At 33.6% G+C, this 21,153-nt stretch overlaps 1 protein-coding gene across 1 annotated transcript; it reads left to right on the top strand.

The window, feature by feature from the left end:
• The first annotated feature begins 7,521 nt into the window (after positions 1-7,521).
• Positions 7,522-15,683, top strand: LOC115988543 (ABC transporter B family member 9-like). Its single transcript, XM_031112115.1, has 12 exons — positions 7,522-8,012; positions 9,277-9,331; positions 10,709-10,884; positions 11,217-11,438; positions 11,521-11,759; positions 11,974-12,499; positions 12,587-12,860; positions 12,944-13,598; positions 13,679-13,907; positions 13,985-14,251; positions 14,338-14,601; positions 14,894-15,683. The coding sequence occupies exons 1-12, from the start codon at positions 7,746-7,748 to the stop codon at positions 15,539-15,541; spliced, it is 3,822 nt and encodes a 1,273-aa protein (XP_030967975.1). The 5' UTR covers positions 7,522-7,745; the 3' UTR covers positions 15,542-15,683.
• The last annotated feature ends 5,470 nt before the right edge of the window (positions 15,684-21,153 follow it).

The following is a 21,153-nucleotide window of genomic DNA, read 5'->3' as shown; positions in this document are numbered from 1 at the left end:
AAGTAGGTGACTCATGTGGAACTTGCAAATAATAGAAAAAATAAACAATAAGTTAGTTTATAAGTGCATTCCAAACTGACATAGACATGATGTGTAATGGCCTGATTAGGATTTAAGAGAACCTTTCAAACCAAAAATGGAATGTTGTAGCTTTTTGTAAAGATTTTCAATCATGAGTTTTAGTTTCTCAGTGTGATTAATTAGTCTACATTTATTGATGTGTAATTTTGAGTTCTTTGCAAATTTTAACGGGACAAGATTGAGTCAAATTATTGATGTCTTAGGACAAAAATAGTAGTATATTGTTGAAAGCTCGGATTTGTGTATAAACACAAGAGCTTGTTTAGATCCCCAATAAAAATTACGGTTCGGTTGCTTTTACTCTTAACTTAAACTAAGTGCGGAATAAGAGTAAATGCGTGCAAACAACCAATAAAACTACTCTAAGCCATATTCATCTAATATCAACAATAAAAGAAAAGTTTAAAGAGTAGGGAAGAAGGATGCAAACACAAGATAACACCGAGACGTGTTATCAAAGAACTCGGCAAAAAACCTCTCCACTGCCCTCTAAGCAGTAAATCGATCCACTAGAAAATAAGTTGAAGTACACAAATAATAAAAGACCTTCCAAGCCTAGTCTACACCATGTACTTGAGCCATCTAAGCTCCTGCTACCAATTAGCTTCTCGAAACCTTGTCTTCTCTAGTTTTCCCAAATCCTGCAATTCAGCCCGATTGCATCTGCCAACGATTAGCTTCTTCCAATACTCCCTAATAGCACCAAAACCTCACTTGACACTTAAATTGGGTGTGGTAAGTGTTTGGGCTATCAACCTGTCAAGGATTTAGAGATAGAGAGGTAGGAGTAGAGGAAAACTACAAGGAAATGTGTAGATGATTGTGGGTATAACAATCTCTAACTTTCAAGTGTGTATGCTAGGGTTTTCTCTCTGAAAAGCACTCCTTACAATATGTGAGTAATGAGGGTATATATAGTGTGGGTAAAGACTTGGTAAAACAAACATGACAAATTAGCCAAATAGAATGTTTTGTGAGTATTTCGCGGGAAGACCTTACCCGTGAGGCACTTGCAAAAACTTTAGGTTGTCATGAGTCTTTGCATTCCAGTCATGTGCTCTATATGTGGCAACTTCGCGGGTTAGCTTCTTGTGAAATCCACTTGTATTTTGTTTGAAGCTTGAGTCTTCACACTCTCTCACACTCAACCCTTATAATTAAAAACCCCACATAAATACAGGGAAAAATGATTGAATAAAATTACAATAAAATTTGGCACAGAATTAAAGCCAACCCAAAATAGTTGTAAATCACAACTTTACAATTGTTAACTATAATGAGGTGACTTGGGTATTGATGATATCAAAATACCAAAAAAATGGGAGGGATGAAGGTGAGAGAGTACTGAAAGATAGATGAATTTTTTGGAGGATAATAATAGATTTTAAATAAAAAAATTAAATTATAAATAAAGTGTGTAAAGAAAATTAAATTATATATATATATATATATATATAATTTGAATATATGTTAACTAATACTGACTGGGTGAGTGCTAGGAATAAGAGGTTGAATTTAGAGGCAAGGAATTAATGCGCAGCGGAAAATTCAAGCAATCCCAATCAAAAGAAATTATCATCATTTGGACCACACATATAATATGCTTAAAGCACTCATTTTTTATTTGACTAAAACATGCACGACAATCTCAAAAAAAAAAAAAAAAAAAGCATGCATGAGAAATCGCATCAATTATAAAATTAACTATTTTCATTACTTAATGGGGTTGAATGTTGATGAAGAATTGTCCCCATCCGAAAGGGATTAAATAGTTGGTAAAGAGTTTGGTGTAAGGAGCTACTTTCATTGTGTAATTAAAAATTAAAATAACATGGGGAAAAAAACACTTATTAATTTCCTATATTTCTATTGAAGTTCCTTGAAGGAAAAAAAAAAAAAAAAAAAGAATGTCAAAAAGAAAATTTTCAATTTAACATATTGTAAACATAGCTATTTTATTTTGTAAAATGAAACTGTTAATAATTACTAGCCTCAATGAAGCTCTTTTATTATTATTTTGAGTTTAATGTAATTTTTCAATTTGAATTATTTATTGTTAGTGATGTTATACAGGAATGAATTTTTAAGAAACTAAAATTTAGGATTTGAAAATAAGTAAACGGCTAGGTTTAGTGTGTGCTCGTTCTTAGAAAAAAAATGTATTTCTCTTAAACATGGAGAAATGCTATGTTCAAAACATTTTCACAACACTTTCACAACAAATATTAAATAGTAGGTTGTTATTGGTTGTTATAGGTAGGTAAAAAAGTAATTTAAGTTGTAAATTCAAATTTGAACTTATAACAACTTACCACATATGATTTGTTGTAAAAATGCTAAGATCACTATGCGTGAGATATATTCAAATAGAGAGTGTGCTAATTTTTAGGAAAAAAAATTTATCTGGTAGTTTTTTATTTTTTTAAATTTTGTTAAATTACAATTTTAACCCTATTTTTTTTTAATTTTTTAAAACAAGGATTATCTAATTAGATTAGGGGTATTTTTTGAAGTCATAACTAACTTTCTGAATCCTCTTAATATATAGAGATAATAAACTTGACGCATAGTGATCTCAGCCTAATTATATGGAATACATGCAGTTTTAAGATATTTTAATTAGTTAGGAGAAGTGCAATCTTTGAGTAATTAGGTTAATGCTTACCCTATTCAAAATTCTTAAAGAGAACTCCTATAAACCAACCCACCCACCCTCCTCTTCCTTCTTTTCCAAGTGATGATAATGAATTTTGCAATCAAAATATTAGACATTACTATGTTGTAATGTCATGAGCCCTGTAATTCAATCGCTACCTCCTAATATTTTAATAGGGATGTTCTATGTTTAAATCCCTTTCAACTATTGAAAGCATCACTATGTTGCAACAAAATCCCCCCTCCCCCCAGGATAGGTAGATAGTGAGAGATTGATAGGTAGGATTTAAATCACAAATATTTAAAAACATCACAAATGATGCCATTACTATTAGACTGTCACTTAAACACCATGTTGCAACATAGTAATAGTATACTTACTATAATGTATAATATATATGTGTGTGTGTGTACATACATTTTTTTAATACCTCATTTACCATTTGAAATAAAAATTACTCTAACAATAAATTTTTATTGAAAAGAGATTCTTACTCAAATTATGAATGAAATAACACTATTCCTTGAGGTTTCTCGACTACACTTGATCTCTGTTTGAGATTTGACTGCTTTTAGTTCAGGCTTAGAATAGTTTTAATTTTCTTGGCTTTGTTTTGTAGGGGATTACAAAAACAAAGACCAGTGACCTACACAGAAATCTAAACCAAACTAAACTGTTTTTTGTTCTCTAAGATGTTATAAATTATTAATAAATTACAAATATAGTAGATCTTAAGTTTTTTGTTTGTTTTTATTGTTAGATTCGATTAATGAACTTTGAGATTACAAATCAAATTTTTATGTGATATATAGGCTATAGTTGTTGAGTTAAATTTTGTCAAGGTTGGATAAATAATTAATATAACCTTGAATAATAAGTCTTGGCATGATTTCTACTAATTGTATAAAACTGTATTAGCATGTAGGGATAATTGTTTTACACATTCAATAGTTTTTTTTTTTAATTTATTTATTAATAACAGCTTCAATAGTTTTATGTTGTTAATGGACTAGGAAAGAATATTAAATGGTTTTATTTATTTTTTCTAATTTAGAGGATATTACTAGCTTTAAGGCTTCTTATTGTATGCATTTTCTTATGAGACATTTTGGCTCTGTCTTTGTATTTAAAATTGAAGTTAAGGTAGGTAGATGTATTTTTTAGTGATCTAGGGAGGTGGATGAAAATTGTAAGTGACTAAGATAATTGACATATTCTTTCAAACATTGTGCTTTCAACTAGAGTGGATTAATTGATTTGTGTATTTCAAAGGACGAAGGTTGTGAGATACTTTGCTTGCTATATGTAGAGCTGAACTTGGACATTGATGCTGAAATATATTTGAGGAACTTCATCTTTGAGACTTATTAAGCTTTTATGTTACTTCTCTTTCAAATAATGATTCAAATTAGTTGTTTCTTTGAGTAATTTCTAATTGAAACCAAGGTAAACTACTTATAGTTTTGATAGTGTTTTAGAGAAAAAACGAGTGAAATTTTACTTTTAGTATTAATATAGAGCACCATGGGATAACCATGTTCCATTTTTAATGAGATGCTGACTCTAATTCCATTGATGACTTTACACAAGTCCCCTTTCTATGCCTGTCATCAATAAGTTATTTATGAAATGTTTTCCATTTTGTCATTTGACCATTTTCAAGTTTTATATAGGTAATTCCCATTATTAGCAAGAATGCAGCCATGATACAAACGACTTTTGTACATAAGCCTTGCTAAGAGCATTAGCATCTGGGGATGTAAAAAAGTACTATTTTGTATCCTCAAAACCTACTTTATCTAATTTACAATCCCATTTTACAACTCACCCCACATCCCAGTTTCTATTTTTACATACAACTTATTAAAATAATATAACCTACAACATTAAATAATATAAACAATTCATTCTCTCTTCTCTTCCCTTCTGTCTCTCTCTCCAATAATCCCACACAACCATTTTCTAGTTTCCACCAAAACTTAGCCACAAACACCAATTCTCCACCACCACAATTACCAAAAAAAAAACTGCCATCACCCACCACCACAGTCAATCCCCTTCCTAAAATCAACCCCATAGCAAAAGAAACTCACCACTAAAACCCAACCACCAATCCCAACCCAACCATCACTGAAACCCACCCAAAAAACCACCACCCCACCACCACCACACACCACAGCAACCACCAACAAAAAAAAACCCAAAACCAAAGCAACCGCCCATCTACCGTGGCAACAACCCCACAGTTGCCACCACCACTGCACCATACATGCACCACCACCACATCCAACCTACAAAAACCCACAAATCCACCATCAACACCACTAGTAAACCCACCAAAAAAAGAAAAAAACTAGCAACCCACGGTCCCCACCACGCTCCACCATCAACACCACCGGTAAACCCACCAATAAATCCATAAATCCGCCATGAACCACCCAAAAAGAAAAAACCCGTTGGTGAGCAGAGAAACACCATGAACCACCAATAAATCCATATTCGTTGATTTCTTGGGGTGATATGGTGGCGGTTCGATTTGGTGAGAAAAGTGGGTGAGGGAGGCGGAAGAAGGTGAGAGAGAATAAAGGGGGTGAGGGAGGTGGAGAAAAGAGAGGGGGAGGCGGAGAAAAAAGAGGGAGGCGAGAGAGAATGAGGGTAAGGGAGGCGGATGGAGGTGGAGAGGATTGAGAGGAGAAAAGGTGAGGAGCAGAGAGGAGAAAGGTAGAAAAAGTGAGGAGCAGATTTGTGAGGGAGAGTGCGTGAAGAGAGAGAAAATAAAAAGATAGTTGGATGACAGAGACAATTAAATATAATATTTTAGTTTTACCCTCCAGCTACAGTAGGTTTCATATACACCATCTGATTGTTCATATTTGGTAAAATATTTTAGGTATGCCTACCCGGATGAAGCTTACTTTGGGCTTATTGGTGGCTAAAATAGCAATTGGGGGGTTTTTACTCTCCCCAATGCTAATGCTCTAAGATGCCACTTGGGTGCTAAAGTGTGTGATTACTTGGTTTACCACTCACTTATTTGAGGATTTGCAAATAGGTTACTTGGTTTCAAATAGGTTATTCAGTGGAAAAATTCAAAGAGGATTTGCAAATATTTTCAAGAATAGATGCTTCTAGCCGAAATAAAATGAAAGAAGCTTCCAAATTTTCTTCTTTACATTCAAGTTAGTTGGTTTGGTTTGTATTGATTGCAAGCTGTTAATGGGTTGGATTTCCAATTTGTTATTGTTGTCATATTTTTATATTAGAAATGACTTTATAGATATTTATATGTACACACATATAAACATATATATGAAACTTTTGTTCTCCCGTTCATTGCATGGATTAACGACTAATTAAATTAAAAAATATCTCTCTAAAACCCGAAAATACAAATCTTCTATACCACTTTTTGTATTTTACTTTATATTTCATCAATCATAACTTGCCATGTATTCCTTCCCTTATAGAATAACCAAAGTTTAAAATGGAAACAAATTAAATATATGGTAAGTTGTGATTGATGAAACATAATAAACTAATAAGCAGCAAGGTACCTTGCAGCAGAAGTATAGCTTAAATACTGAAAATTACTTAATGACTGAACTTATATATAACTAAATATAGATAAGTTAGTAAATTCTGGAATTTTTTTCCCTTAGTGTTTGCTAAATTGTGCCATGTTGTCTTGTGCTCAAATGTTTTTTTATTTTTATTTTTTATTTTTTTAATTAATTTTCTATTTTATAAATTTTTATACAAGATAGAAATTCTACTCTAACCTAATCTAAGTGTATATATGTGTGAAATTTTCCCCTAGAGACTTAAGCCTTGGCCTTTACCTCACACACCTTACAAGCAGTTATACTTGTTAAGTGACCATTGCGCTAAAGGTGTGCGGTGGTCAAGTGCTCAAATGTTAAACAGCTGTGAAACAAAGAAAAAAATTAGAAAATTTGATAGTATCACGGCTCTTTAAAGATGGGATTTTAAAATTTTCTAATTCTATTAGACTCAATGATTTTGTAGTGCTCCCGTCCCACATGCACCGTGTTATTATAGGGAGGAATCACATGGGGGTAGCCCTAAGATGGGGTAAGAAGTTTCTAATCCAAGATTTCATGAGATTTTAGAAACCATTTAACCAACCCCTTGGGATTGACTTAGAATTTTAAAGAGGGTGTGATTGTGCATATATTATTTTTTATTTTTATTTTTTTACAAAATTCTATCATCTATGTGCCACAATATTATTGGAGGAGGGTATAATAAATAGAGAATTGTGATTGAATTTAATCTCTATGTCCAATGATTTAAATTCTATCACCTATGTGACAATATTATTGGAGGGTATAAGAGGATGCAATCCAAGTTATATTTTTTATAAATGCTTTTACAAAAGTCATTATTAAGGTAAGTATACGTTCATTCGGAATATCATCATCAACGTGAAAAGAGAGAAAATCAGTGTACTTCGAACTCCGTGGAAGTAAAATCCATCGTTAGATTGGTGGTAGGAAGGGTTAATGGACGTACAGATTGAAATCAAACATCTCTATAAGCCACCAAACACTAAATATCAACACACGTACACATGGTATACAAGTTTAACAACATGTATCGTTTTCAAAGTTCAAAGCCCCCACCTTTTTTGCTTCCGTATTCATCTCCTTCTCGATCTCTACCATACCTTTTTTGCTACGTCACTCTTACTCTCTCTCTCTCTCTCTCTCTCTCTCTCTCATTTTTGTTTTCTTTTTCCTTGGTTTTGAAGCAAAACAAAAGGTCTCTCTCTCTGTGGCAACAAAAAAGGGCACGTTTCATGTTTCCTATGTTTCGTTTTTGTTTAGAGTTTTTCTTTTTTCTCTCGTTACATTAACGTGACCCTTTTCACTATGTTACACGCGAAGTAACAAAAACAAAATCTTATATATAGGTTTCTTTGTTTCACCATACAAATTAAGCAAAGCAATATACCTTTGAACCAAAGAGAGAAAAAGAAAAGGAGGAGATGAAACAAGGAGGTGATGATGATGGAAGAGGAGGAGAAGGAGAAGGAGATGTAGTAGCCATGGCTGTGAAAGTTGAGAACCAGAGGGTTCCATTCCATAAACTGTTCTCTTTGGCGGACCGGCTTGACGTGTTCCTGATGATTGTGGGCACCTTAGGAGCCATAGCTAATGGGCTATCGCAGCCGCTCATGACACTCATCTTTGGGCAGCTGATCAACTCGTTTGGCTCCAGTGACCAATCCAATGTCGTTAAACAAGTGTCTAAGGTACGTATGTCTCTTTTTGCAGTCTTGTAGTTGTAGGTCTTTTTGTTTCTTGGCTTCTACGTATGGTTACTAGATGTTTTTTTTTTCATTGGTCACTCTAACTGGGCTTAAAATTAAAGGAGGATAAACTCACATGCTGAACTTGATAGTTGAAACATGAAATTTTTTTTACCAAAGAGCATAAATTTGACTCTTAAGGTTGCTATCTAGCTGAGATATTTTGCTAATCTAGAATTCATGACTGACTAAAATATATTCCTTTACTGTATATTACTGTAATATCGTAAGGTTGGAAGGGGCTTGTATGTTCAAGTTTGGTACTCAATTTTTTTTTTCTCTTTTTAATAGTACAACACTTCTTTGGCACACAAACTTTCACCAGTATTAAGGTATTTTACTGTGATTTGGGGGGTTTATTATATTGATGACTTTGCTACCTAGTAAAATCTTATGATGCTTGATTTGATGATACGATTGGATCTACAAGACTCTAACCGATCCTACCGAAGATTCCAATTTTAACAACCTTGGTGTTGTGTAATGCACTAATGCTTAAAGAATTAAGTAAATACAAGACCCTCTAACTGATCTACCTAAGATTCCAATTTTAACAACCTTGATGTTGTGTAATGCTCCCAGAATTAAGTAAGTGCAAATTAATGTAGCTTCGATGACAAGCTGTATAACTTTTAATGAGTTTGGATCATAATTAATAATAATGAATAATAAATTAGGGTGTAATTAGGATAGCACTAGATTCATTTTTTCAATTAAAAAAAATGGAGATTTCAAGATGTTTACTGCCTTCTGCTGGTATACATAACATGGGTTTTAACCCTTTTTTTTTGGGGGTTTGGGGGGTACCAAATTGAGATATTGCAGAAGAAATGTACTAGGGAGCAAAAATCATCACTTTTATTTATAATATCTTTCCTTATTAATTGGATATGATGGTCCCTTTTCCAAGACTGGTTGTTGAACTTTCATTTTAATAGCCGACATAAGGTCGTTTTGGGATGTTACAATGCAATAATCAAGGTTTGGTTATGAAAAGTATTAGCCATATTTTTATTTTTTAATTTTTTCTGAATGAAACGTATTAAGCATTTAGCACTAAATAGCTTTAACCACAAAAAAATGGACAAGCTTCCCATAAAAAAAAAATAATAATAAGGACAAGCTTAGTCTGATGGACCATACTTTTCCACGTTTTGCACTTAGAATATATGTTGACTTTACTAGTATGTGCCTGTTTGATTTTCAGGTGGCAATAGACTTTTTGTACTTAGCAGTTGGTACGGCAATCGCTTCATTTCTACGTAAGAGCAGAATGTTGCTAATTCTTTTTTGCACTGCTGCATGTTTTTTCCTTATGTGATATTGTTTTGCTTACGCATGAAGAGTGTGATTTCAGTGCACTTAGGTTGGTATTGGCCTTGAATTGTGATATTTTTTTTTTATATGGTCATTGCTCATTGAGTCAAATGGCCTTGTGTAAAAAACACTAACACACATATGCGTACATGACAAATGGATTACTTTCATTTCAAACTAACAGAATATGCAATCGGTACAAGAATCTTCAAGGTTGGTGCCTGATAAAGAGCTTCACTAGAGCAAGTATCATGTGCATAAAAAGCTTCTAATTCGAATATAAGTGCTTCATATTGAAAAGTTGCTGCTATGTAATAGGAGCGTACACAATGGTGAAGCCAGGAATTTAGGTCGGGGGCAAGATTAAAAGTAAAAAACTAATCTAAAAAAATTAATCAATATTAACAACAAAATAAATAAGCAACTATATGCTAATGTAATTGTCATATAGAATCTAATATAAAATATAAACTTTAATTTGGCTTTTCACACCTAGCTTAATTTACTCAATTGCCCTCGACGATTTTTCATATTTTGAAACCGCTGCATGATTTTTTTCATACTCAATAGTCTTAAATATATCTTTTTAAACAATCATTCATCTATTGATCTTCCATTTGATTGCGTAGTCAATTTTTAATTATGTTCATTGTTGAAAAAGCTCTTTCAATAATAGCTATTGCAACTGGTAAAATCAATGTCAAGGTCACTAATGAGTAAACGAATGGATATGAAACATCATTTTCATTTCTACCATCTTTTCATCAAACTGTCCAACTCCTTTAAGTGTTGAATGCTTTTAAAAACTCAGCAAAAACTCTAAGGTACAAATCGAAAGAGATTGGAATCAAAAGAAATTTTTATTATTTTTTTAATGTGAGGCATCCTTTACTCCTTTATACTATATATATATTTTTTTTATAGAGTCCTATTAATATTAGTATTAGGTTGTGTAATTCCTTTTTTGTTTGGCAGTAGGATCTTTTTTTTTTTATAATCATTATTAGGTCAGCCCCATTCCCCTATGATTCCTCTTTCCTTATTGCAGTAGGATTTGCATCTTGTGTACAACTACAACCTAATGTCTTTTGTGTCGGGGGGCATGTGTGATATATGTACCATATTACTACTAAAAAAATTTGAAAGTTCAGGGGGCACCTGCCCCGCCTCGCGCCCCCCCCCCCTCCGCCCGAGCACATGTTGACTAAGGATCCCTTAATAATGGCTAGCATTGATCTAGATTTAGCCCTTGGATTTAATTGGTGATAACTAATTAGATGAGTTCATTTTAATCAATGATCACTTTGTGCCATATGTTGCAGAGGTAACGAGTTGGATGGTAACAGGAGAAAGGCAGGCCACCCGAATTCGTAGTTTGTACTTGAAAACGATACTAAGACAAGACATTGCCTTCTTTGACACTGAAACATCTACTGGAGAGGTCATCGGGAGGATGTCTGGGGATACCATTCTCATTCAGGATGCCATGGGTGAAAAGGTAAACCTCCTCCTTGTTTGAAGAACCCTTGCATGCATGACGGACTATTTCCTTGATGAAGTCTTTATTTGTATGCCTAAATTTGCAATAATTATTTTATGCACCAGATATATGTATCCTCCCCCTTACACTGAGTGAACCCTACAACCATATTGGATCTACAAGTTGTGAAAGGGAAGATGCATCTATCCTATGCATGAGATACCTTCTCTTAAATGTGATAGTTTCACTAATATGTTGTGCATACAGCTTTTACTTAGCCTTGGTTTTCTACACTATATCTCAACTTCGTTATTGGTCGAGGATATAATTAACAATTAGTCTATTGACAGGTTGGAAAATTCATACAACTTTTTTCTACTTTTTTTGGTGGATTTGTGATTGCCTTTGCAAGAGGATGGCTCCTTTCATTAGTTTTGCTTTCTTGTATACCTGCTATTATTCTTATTGGTGGAGTTATGTCAATCCTGCTGTCAAGAATGACAAGCCGTGGGCAAGTTGCTTATGCAGAAGCTGGCAATGTAGTAGAACAAATAGTTGGAGCCATAAGAACAGTAAGGAATCGATATAACCATCTACTATAAGCACCTTTCCAAAATGTCAAATTTCTTGATTCTATTTTTTTACTCTGCAAAGGTTGCTTCTTTCACTGGGGAGAAGAGAGCAATAGAAAAATACAACAAGAAGCTAAGAATTGCCTACGCTGCTACAGTTCAACAAGGGCTGGCCTCAGGGCTAGGACTAGGTATACTTTTACTCATTATGTTTTGCACTTATGGACTCGCTGTATGGTACGGAGCCAAACTGATCGTTGAAAAGGGATACAATGGAGGACAAGTCTTCAACATAATGTTGGCAATCATGATGGGTGGAATGTAAGTAGTGTGTTCCATTTGATAAATAATTTTTTGATAAGCACATTTGATAAAATAATTGTCATGACATTTCATCTCCATCACATATAATGTTTACAACTTTCTCCATGCACACTTATGACACATATCATTGTTAATTGAGACAATCCAATTTGATTATCTTGCTATTAATTTCACTTATTCCCATATATTTGTCTATGATCTCCTTGACTAGGTCTTTGGGCCAGACATCCCCTAGCATGAATGCATTTGCATCAGGGCAAGCTGCAGCTTACAAAATGTTTGACACAATCAAGCGAGAACCCAATATTGATGCCTATGACACCAATGGGGTCATATTGGAGGACATAAGAGGTGAAATTGAACTCAAAGATGTGTACTTCAGATACCCTGCAAGGCCAGAAGTACAGATCTTTTCTGGGTTCTCATTGCAAGTTCCAAGTGGCACAACTGCTGCTCTAGTTGGGCAAAGTGGAAGTGGGAAGTCTACAGTGATCAGCCTAGTTGAAAGATTTTATGATCCCGAAGCTGGTGAAGTACTTATAGATGGTGTAAATTTGAAGCAGTTGCAGCTTAAATGGATAAGGGAGAAGATTGGTTTGGTTAGTCAAGAACCTATTCTTTTTGCGACTACCATAAAGGAAAACATAGCATACGGGAAGGAAAATGCGACTCAAGAGGAAATCAGAACAGCAATTGAGCTTGCTAATGCTGCAAAATTCATAGACGAGCTACCCAACGTAATCATAGTCCTTTATTTTTAGTGTTTCTGAATTTTATAGATTGAAGTCTAAGAATATGACTCAAGACTATCCGTTTATTTGCAGGGGCTTGACACAATGGCAGGGGAGCATGGAACTCAACTCTCTGGTGGACAAAAGCAAAGAATTGCAATTGCAAGGGCCATTCTAAAGAACCCAAAAATCCTCCTCCTTGATGAAGCAACAAGCGCACTGGATGCTGAGTCTGAACGCATAGTTCAAGATGCATTAGTAAACATCATGTCAAATCGAACAACTGTGGTTGTTGCACATCGTTTGACAACTATTAGGAATGCTGACATTATAGCTGTGGTGCAAGAAGGGAAAATTGTAGAGAGAGGTAAAACTCAACCTGCAATTTCCTTCCCAAATTTCCAAAATTTCACACCAAATTTTAATTGTTATGAAAAATATGAATTCTAGGAACACATGAGGAGTTGATAAGAGATCCAGAAGGGGCTTACTCCCAGCTAATTCACCTGCAAGAAGGAGCTCATGAAGTGGAAGACACCAGAACCTCTGACATTGATATTTCTGATATAGATAAGACCATGGGTAGTTCTGGCAGCCAGAGATTCTCTATGGGAAGATCCTTAAGTAGAGGGTCATCAGGTAGCAGGCATTCTTTCAGAATTAGCTATGTTATCCCTGGAGCAATTAGTGCCTACGAGACTCAAGAAAATGGGGATGTGAGTTCTGAAAGAAATGTGATGGATATAGAGAAGCGTCAAAAGGTGTCCCTGAAACGGTTGGCATATTTGAACAAGCCTGAGGTTCCAGTGTTGATAGTAGGATCCATTGCTGCAGCCATACATGGTGTAATTTTCCCCATGTTTGGCCTATTACTGTCATCAGCCATTAATATGTTCTATGAACCTAAAGAAAAATTACAAAAAGATTCTCGATTTTGGGCACTTGTGTTTGTGGGTTTGGGTTGCCTTTCTCTGACAGTTCTTCCAGTGCAAAATTACTTCTTTGGAGTAGCAGGTGGAAGATTGATAGAACGAATTCGATCCTTGACATTTGAGAAGGTCGTGCACCAAGAAATAAGTTGGTTTGATGATCCTGCAAATTCAAGGTGTGTTGAACAAGTGGCAATTCTTATGTGCTACCATATTTTTCACATTCTAACCATTTAATCTTTTTTGCATTTATCAGTGGGGCGGTTGGTGCAAGATTGTCTACTGATGCTTCCACTGTCCGGAGTCTTGTTGGTGATGCCTTGGCCTTAGTCGTTCAGAATATATCGACAATCATAGCTGGGCTACTCATAGCATTTACAGCTAACTGGAAATTGGCTTTGATAATTCTAGCTGTGTTGCCAATCTTGTTTATGCAAGGATACTTTCAGATGAAATTTATGACAGGGTTCAGTGCAGATGCCAAGGTCAGGTTTCTCTTCAAATGTCCATATTCTATAAATGCATATGTTAGATGTACTAATGATGTTGCAACCATTTTCAGGTGATGTATGAAGAAGCGAGTCAAGTGGCAAATGATGCAGTTGGCAGCATTAGGACTGTTGCGTCATTTTGCGCCGAAAAGAAGGTGATGGATTTGTACCAAGAGAAATGTGATGGCCCGAAAAAACATGGAGTTAGGTTAGGACTCATAAGTGGAGTAGGTTTTGGCTTCTCTTTCTTTGCACTCTACTGCACAAATGCATTTTGTTTCTATATCGGTTCTGTTCTTGTGAAACATGGAAATGCAACATTTGGCGAAGTTTTAAAGGTACAGTCTGAGTTGTTTGTTTCTCTCCCCTCATATCCATGTAGGAGTGGTTCTATTCTGCTTATATAACTAATGAATTTGTGCAGGTTTTCTTTGCTTTGACAATGGCCGCAATTGGAGTCTCACAATCTAGTGCTTTGGCTCCAGACACAGGCAAAGCCAAGGATTCAGCAGCTTCAATATTTGAAATTCTTGACAGCAAGCCTAGCATAGATTCAAGTAGCAATGAGGGAATCACGTTGCCCTCTGTAACTGGGAATATTGAGTTACAAAATGTCAACTTTAAATATCCCACACGTCCTGATGTTCAAATTTTCAAAGACTTGTCCTTGAGAATCCCCTCTGGAAAGGTATATTACCACTGAAAATTCTTTTCTTTTCTTTTTTCTTTTTTTTTTCCTTTGTAATATTTGAACCTATGATGTACCAAAACAAAAACCCCACTTCTTTGATTTTCAACCTGTGATGTTTTGTATGTTGCATATTAATCTTAAACCTATATGATCTTCCACTTGACATTTATGTAAGGCTGCATGCACTTGTGTACTATTTGTATATTTGTATCAACTATCAATCATTCATTTTTTTTTTTTTAATATATACATTGAATCAATTTTTCTTAACTCGAAATTCTATTTGCAGACCGTTGCTTTGGTTGGAGAGAGCGGTAGTGGAAAATCAACAGTAATCAGCCTCATAGAGAGATTTTATGATCCTGATTCAGGTCGTGTACTGTTGGATGAAGTTGATATCATAAAGTTCAGACTAAGCTGGTTGAGGCAACAAATGGGATTGGTTAGTCAAGAACCTGTCCTCTTCAATGAATCCATCCGTGCCAACATATTATATGGCAACGATGGGAATGCCACTGAGGAAGAGATCGATGCAGCCACAAAAGCAGCAAATGCATACAATTTTATATGCTCACTGCCTGATGGCTATGACACCTCTGTAGGGGAAAGAGGAATACAGTTATCCGGGGGCCAAAAGCAACGAATAGCCATTGCAAGAGCCATACTAAAGAACCCGAAAATCCTTTTGCTCGACGAGGCTACAAGTGCACTAGATGCAGAGTCAGAACGCGTGGTGCAGGATGCTTTAGATAGAGTGATGGTAAATAGAACAACAGTTGTTGTTGCTCACCGCCTGAACACTATCAAAGGAGCTGATGCAATCGCGGTGGTGAAGAATGGTGTGATTGTAGAGAAGGGAAGACATGAAATTCTGATGAAGATCACTGATGGGGTCTATGCCTCTTTGGTAGCACTTCATATGAGTTCTTTAACGTGAAAAACAGCAGCAATAATAAGCTCATTTTGATTAATAGTTTCGGTTTATATGTGTCTGGATTGTAATTCAGAAGCAAGTAAATGCCATGTGCTTTATTTATGCCTTGATTTGATTTTATTTTATTTTAAAAAAATAATTATCAGTGATGGTACAATAATTTTTCTTTTATTTAGTTAGTTACTTAGATGATTTCATTGCCACATTAGCCAACCCAATTTATTGGAAATAAGATACGGGTTGAGATGATCTTAATCAAATAAGATAAAGAAGTAAAGATTATAATTAATAACATTAACATTCACTCACCTTTTGGTTTTATTACTAGCACCATGTGTACATACAAACTTTACAATGAGCAAACTTGCTTGTTGCAAGATAGGTTCTCCCAGCAAAGATAGGTAGATAGTGGGGAAGAGATAAATATGTTCAAACCATTATATGAAATACCATAAAGGATATCATTACTACTGAAATAGTGTGTATACAAATTGTAAGTAAGTGAGTTAAGAACATAGGCATATATATTATATCTTACTAACCTGACCATGTACATCCATATAATATTGTGGTCAAACACAGCCTTACCAAATTAAATCCATATTTTAATTACATTGTAGCTTTTTCTACTCGTTGTTTCATAGTTGTATAGGTAATGTTTATGAATTTAAAGAATTCAAAACGTCTGTCATAAAAGTAGTTAACGCATGACAATCAATTCTATGATTTAAAAAGCTTCTGCCTAAGCCTTTAAGTTTGTGGTAAAAAACAATTAAACCATGCGTTATATCACTGTATATATTAAATTAAGAATAATGCTAGAGACAGAAACTATTTTACAAAAAATTTTACAAACTGCTGATGTAATGAGTGATGATTGGTAAATAAAAAAGTGATATTAATGGGGGGTTTAGATGAAAACCAATAAAAGGTTGACCACATCAACAGTTTGTAAAAATGTTATAAAATAGTTTGTGGTTATAGCATTATTCTTAAATTAATTATTAAATAGAAAGTAATTTGCAAATCTCAAAATTTGGTAAAAAAGAAAACTAATGAGAAGGATATGAAAAATAAATTAATTTGATCTTTCCACTTAAATGACCATTTAATCAATAATAATAATTTTATAAAAATTTTCCAACATGTTGTGGTCAAAGTTGGAGGCAAACGTGCTGAGCTTGGCCAATTGCTTTTGCCCCAAAGAAGATAGCTATTAGCATTCCAACTCATGAACTTTAAATGGCTACGGAAAATTATCAGATTATATCAATTGTTATGCCCCAAAATTAGTAGTTGTTTTTGCCTTCATTAGATCACGTCAGCTATATCATACTGTGTTTAATAATGAAATAAATAGCAAAATTCAAAATTTAAAACTTAGCAAAGAGGGGTATTGTTAAGTTTTGTCTAATACTCATGTACACAGTATTCTAGATATTCAAGAGGAGAAAATTCTAAATAGAAAATCAAGTTGTTGAAAAAAATTACATAATCCAAAATCTAAAACTTCAAACCCAACTATTGTTCATGTACAGAATATTATAGATAGATATTCAATAATCAAGAACCAATTAATTTTTCCATCCACACAACAATTAGTTTAAAGCTAGATGCTAATGGAATTTAAAAGGAATTCAGTTCTTTGAATTTTATCACTCCTAAAATTCCAAACAATTTCTCAAAAGCTAAACAATCCACAAAGTTATTCATCAACCAAACAGACCAACTAAGGTCCAAAACACAAAAATTTCGGCCACAACACAACAGTCTACTTAAATTGATGTACTTTGAAGAATTTAAGTTTCATTTAAAAAATTAAGATAAAATAAAAATTTAAACTGTTAAATCCCAAGTTCCATACAACCAAAAAAAAAAAAAAATTAAGATTCAAACTCTACTCTCTTTTCTCTTCCATTTTCACAATTTTTGGGTCACCAAACAGTCCAATTAAACAATAAACAACAAAATATTAATATAAGAAAAAGGAAATCTAATATATATGATGTGTATTGAACCATAAAAAGCAAATTATCAAGCACCAACCAAGAAAAAAAATATATTTATTCCTCTTCTTTCAAAAGTTTCTAAAAAAATAATGGTTACCAATTGATTGGTATGATCTTCAATAGAATAAAAAGCTTCCAGTGATTGCGAGGCTTGATTGTTGACATATGTCAATGAGTGGACAAACAGAATTGAGATAAAAAAAGAAATTTAGTTCACCATAAAAAGAGACAAGAAAAAGAGAACAATAGCAATTTCTCTTTGGTGAAAGTAAATAACACTCTTACTATAAAACAAAGGCCAAAATGAAAACATCACATTGAAGTTAATTATTAAATAGAAAAATATTATAGCAAACATATTGAGAGTAACATTCTTGCAGCCTAGAGAAGAGAAACCATAAAGCAATTTATAACAAACATGATCAAATGCCAAACTCAAATCAATTTTGAAAAAGAAAAAATATATTTAAATAGTTTTGAGGCCATGAAAACTCAAACTCATTCATCATGAAATCCCAAAATTGAATTACATTTTTTTTTTAAGTAATGAGATGGAAATAAATAAATAAATAATCAAAATCATAAAAATAACAAAACTCATTTTGAGTTCATAACCTTTGGACCTGAGCTACTAATGTTTGCCTCTCATGTGCTTCAGTTTCATCTGCAAGCTCTAGAGTCATTCTCTGTCTCTTGCACTCATTTGATTGGGTTTTGGCAGACAAACTTGAGTCATGACAGAAAGAACGGTTAAAACACTCAAGAAACTATCCCATTGAAGGCCATACCGATCAATTTGTGGAGAGAGAACAACTAATAATTTATAAAGAAAGAAATGAAAGGTGAGGAGGTGAAGAGGTTGCAATCTGTCGGTAACTATCAAAATTCCATATAATAGCAACATCTGAAGAGTCTGGGTTAATGGAGAGACACACAGTAGAGTTGGAGATAGAGTAACACCTGAATCTAAGGAGATGCTCAATAAATGTCAATCGATAAATCGAAAAATAAAAATGAAATAAAGAAAATAAATGATGACATGGGGCTGACGTGGCTTAACTGGAGCGTAGCAATAATAAATGTTACACTTCAACTTTTAGATATTTGTAGATGCTAAGAAGCAAATACATCAAGAACAAAACATGGTATTCTCAGCAAAAAAAAAAAAGAATAAAACATGGTACTTGTTTTCTACATAACCATAATAAAGTTAAAATATATAATAGTTGAAGGAAAAAATATCAAGAGAATACAATTTGACTAAAAAGAGAAGAAACTCATAACAAACATCAATTATCAAATAACACTCCTTTAGTATTGTATGTAAATATCTTACACTACAACATTAGGGATATATATTATTATGTTGATAATAAACTAAATCAACCACATCTCAATGGAAAGTCCTATGCCACTAAGTTGTAAGCACACAAACAGAACAACCTCTGGTCATTAGCTTTTACATAGAAAATTGGGGCATTCAAGACTTTGGCAACATCAATGCAACGTTGTGAAAAATTCCCCACACTTGAACTATGTACTCCATATAAGCCTATCAAGAAATACCTCACAACTTTGCAAGTTGTATTGCATCTATTTGGGGGTTTCAACCTTGTCTCTTAACCAATTACGTACACTTATTACCATCTGCAATGTTCATGTAGGCCTGCACATGGTGTAGTTTGGCTTGTTTTGGGAGGTAGGGTTTGCACCACACCTATAGAGTGTGATTTTCCCTTATGCCTGACCGCACCCCACCTATGGAGGGGTAAGAACCGGTTTATACAAGGTGCGGTGCACCATATCCTTTTGGTGTGGTTTTTTTTTTTTTTTTTTTTTTTTTTTGAGAGAGAGAGAGAGAGTTTTAACTTATGGCATCCGCTCTTGATGATAACTCTTTATCATCAAACCTCATCAGACCAAGACACTAATCAATTTTTGGTGTAGGCGGAGATTAAATCATAGATCTCTTATACAACCATCAGAGACTTTACCAATTGAGGTAATTGGAACCCATTGGTGTGGTTAGTTTAGTTATGAGTCACTTTTAAAAGATGGTTCTAAAATTTGGGCTTATTTTCCACTAAAGAAATGTATTTTTGAGACAATTTTGGTTTTTTTTTTTTCAACTAGGTCTTAAAAAAAAAAATTTGATTTTTTTAAAGCCATTTGGGCTTTTTTTTTATTCCTAAAAAGAAACTAGGCATTTCTTGCTAGTTTTGACTTTAAAACTTAGGCTTTCTTTATACATGTTAGGCTTAACTTTAAACCCTTAACATCTCGTTTGGGAGGAGGGAAAGTGATGGAATGTAAAGGAATGAAAAGAATATTTTTAGAATATTTTTCTTCCCTTCATTTGTTTGGAAGTTTTAATGGAAAAAATGGAAGGTTCCTTCTTTTGTTTCGTTTCGAAGTATAAGTGAGAAAGAATGAAATTGGTAGGAAAGAACACTCATTCCTCTTTATTCCTCTAAAAGCTTAAATTTTCACTCCCCTAAAATTGGGAAGCATTTGAGGGAATGAAATTAAATTTGATAAACTTTTTTACTAGAACTCTAGAAATACCCCTATATATTTAGCTTTTAATTTTAAAATAGCGGTCTAATGATAATTGCTTAAAATTACACTATTATCTTAGTTTTTGTAGGCAATATCACAAAAATTAAATGTTCAATTACACATAAATATATGAATTTGAAAGTTTTCTCTAAAATATACTTATTACGTATATTTTTCTTTTGTAGAAGATTAAAACTAATAGGCTAATCATGCAAACGTTCAGTCAAGAGAATCCAAGAGTTAAACTCAAATGAGACATGGTTTTTGAAGTATTAAATAAGTAAAAATGTGTGAGAATAAAAAAGAAAAGAAATAAATTCGTTCAAGCCAAAATTGGAAAAATCTTGATATGGAAACAACCTATGGTGTCTCAATATTTTGCCATAACTTTTTACATAGATTTTCGATTGACCTTATTCTTTTGACCACAGAAAGACTCAAGGATATATCTACGACTTTATAGTTTACCACAAATTCAGAAAAATCGTTTTGGAGATCAAACGTGAGCTGGAAACTGATAGTGAAAAAAAAAAAAAAAAAAAAACTCCAAAAATTAAGGGATTCACATCCAAAATTTGAGGGATTTTCTTTTTTTCTTTTAGAGGAGGTTGAGGTTATAGAGGAGGAAAAAACCTAGAACGTTTTTCATCTTATGTTTATTTCTTTTAGACATTTAGCATTGTTTTGACGGCTTTATTTTGCATAAATATGTGTGGCTAAATCTCTAGTTAGGATTAAAGGTGAAACCTAATATTTTTATCATGTGATATTGAGATTATCTATATGCTTTTTACGGATTGCTGATTGATTATTGGGATTCATTTTAAGAAAAAACTTAAATATAGTACCTTATGTATCTAAACAGCATGGCTAACTTGATAGAAATATTAAACGGCGTTAAATTTATCTCTCACCGCATGAGAAACCCAACCCAGGGGCAGCAGCTCTCTCTTTTCCCAAAGCCTTCTAAGTCCTAATTGCTAATATTTGACACATCTGAGTTTCAACTTATATATCCAACCATCCAATCAAATTTTCTTTTCTTTG

The sequence above is a fragment of the Quercus lobata genome, chromosome 5 (genome assembly GCF_001633185.2).
Source record: "Quercus lobata isolate SW786 chromosome 5, ValleyOak3.0 Primary Assembly, whole genome shotgun sequence".
Taxonomy (NCBI): Eukaryota; Viridiplantae; Streptophyta; class Magnoliopsida; order Fagales; family Fagaceae; genus Quercus; species Quercus lobata.
This window is presented reverse-complemented; position numbering and strand designations above follow the sequence as displayed.

Coding starts and splice junctions, on each gene's coding strand:
- LOC115988543 (XM_031112115.1), top strand. CDS start 7,746: ATGAAACAAGGAGGTGATGATGATGGAAGAGGAGGAGAAGGAGAAGGA. Junction 8,013..9,276: donor TCGTTAAACAAGTGTCTAAG/GTACGTATGTCT, acceptor TTTGATTTTCAG/GTGGCAATAGACTTTTTGTA. Junction 12,861..12,943: donor AGGGAAAATTGTAGAGAGAG/GTAAAACTCAAC, acceptor TATGAATTCTAG/GAACACATGAGGAGTTGATA.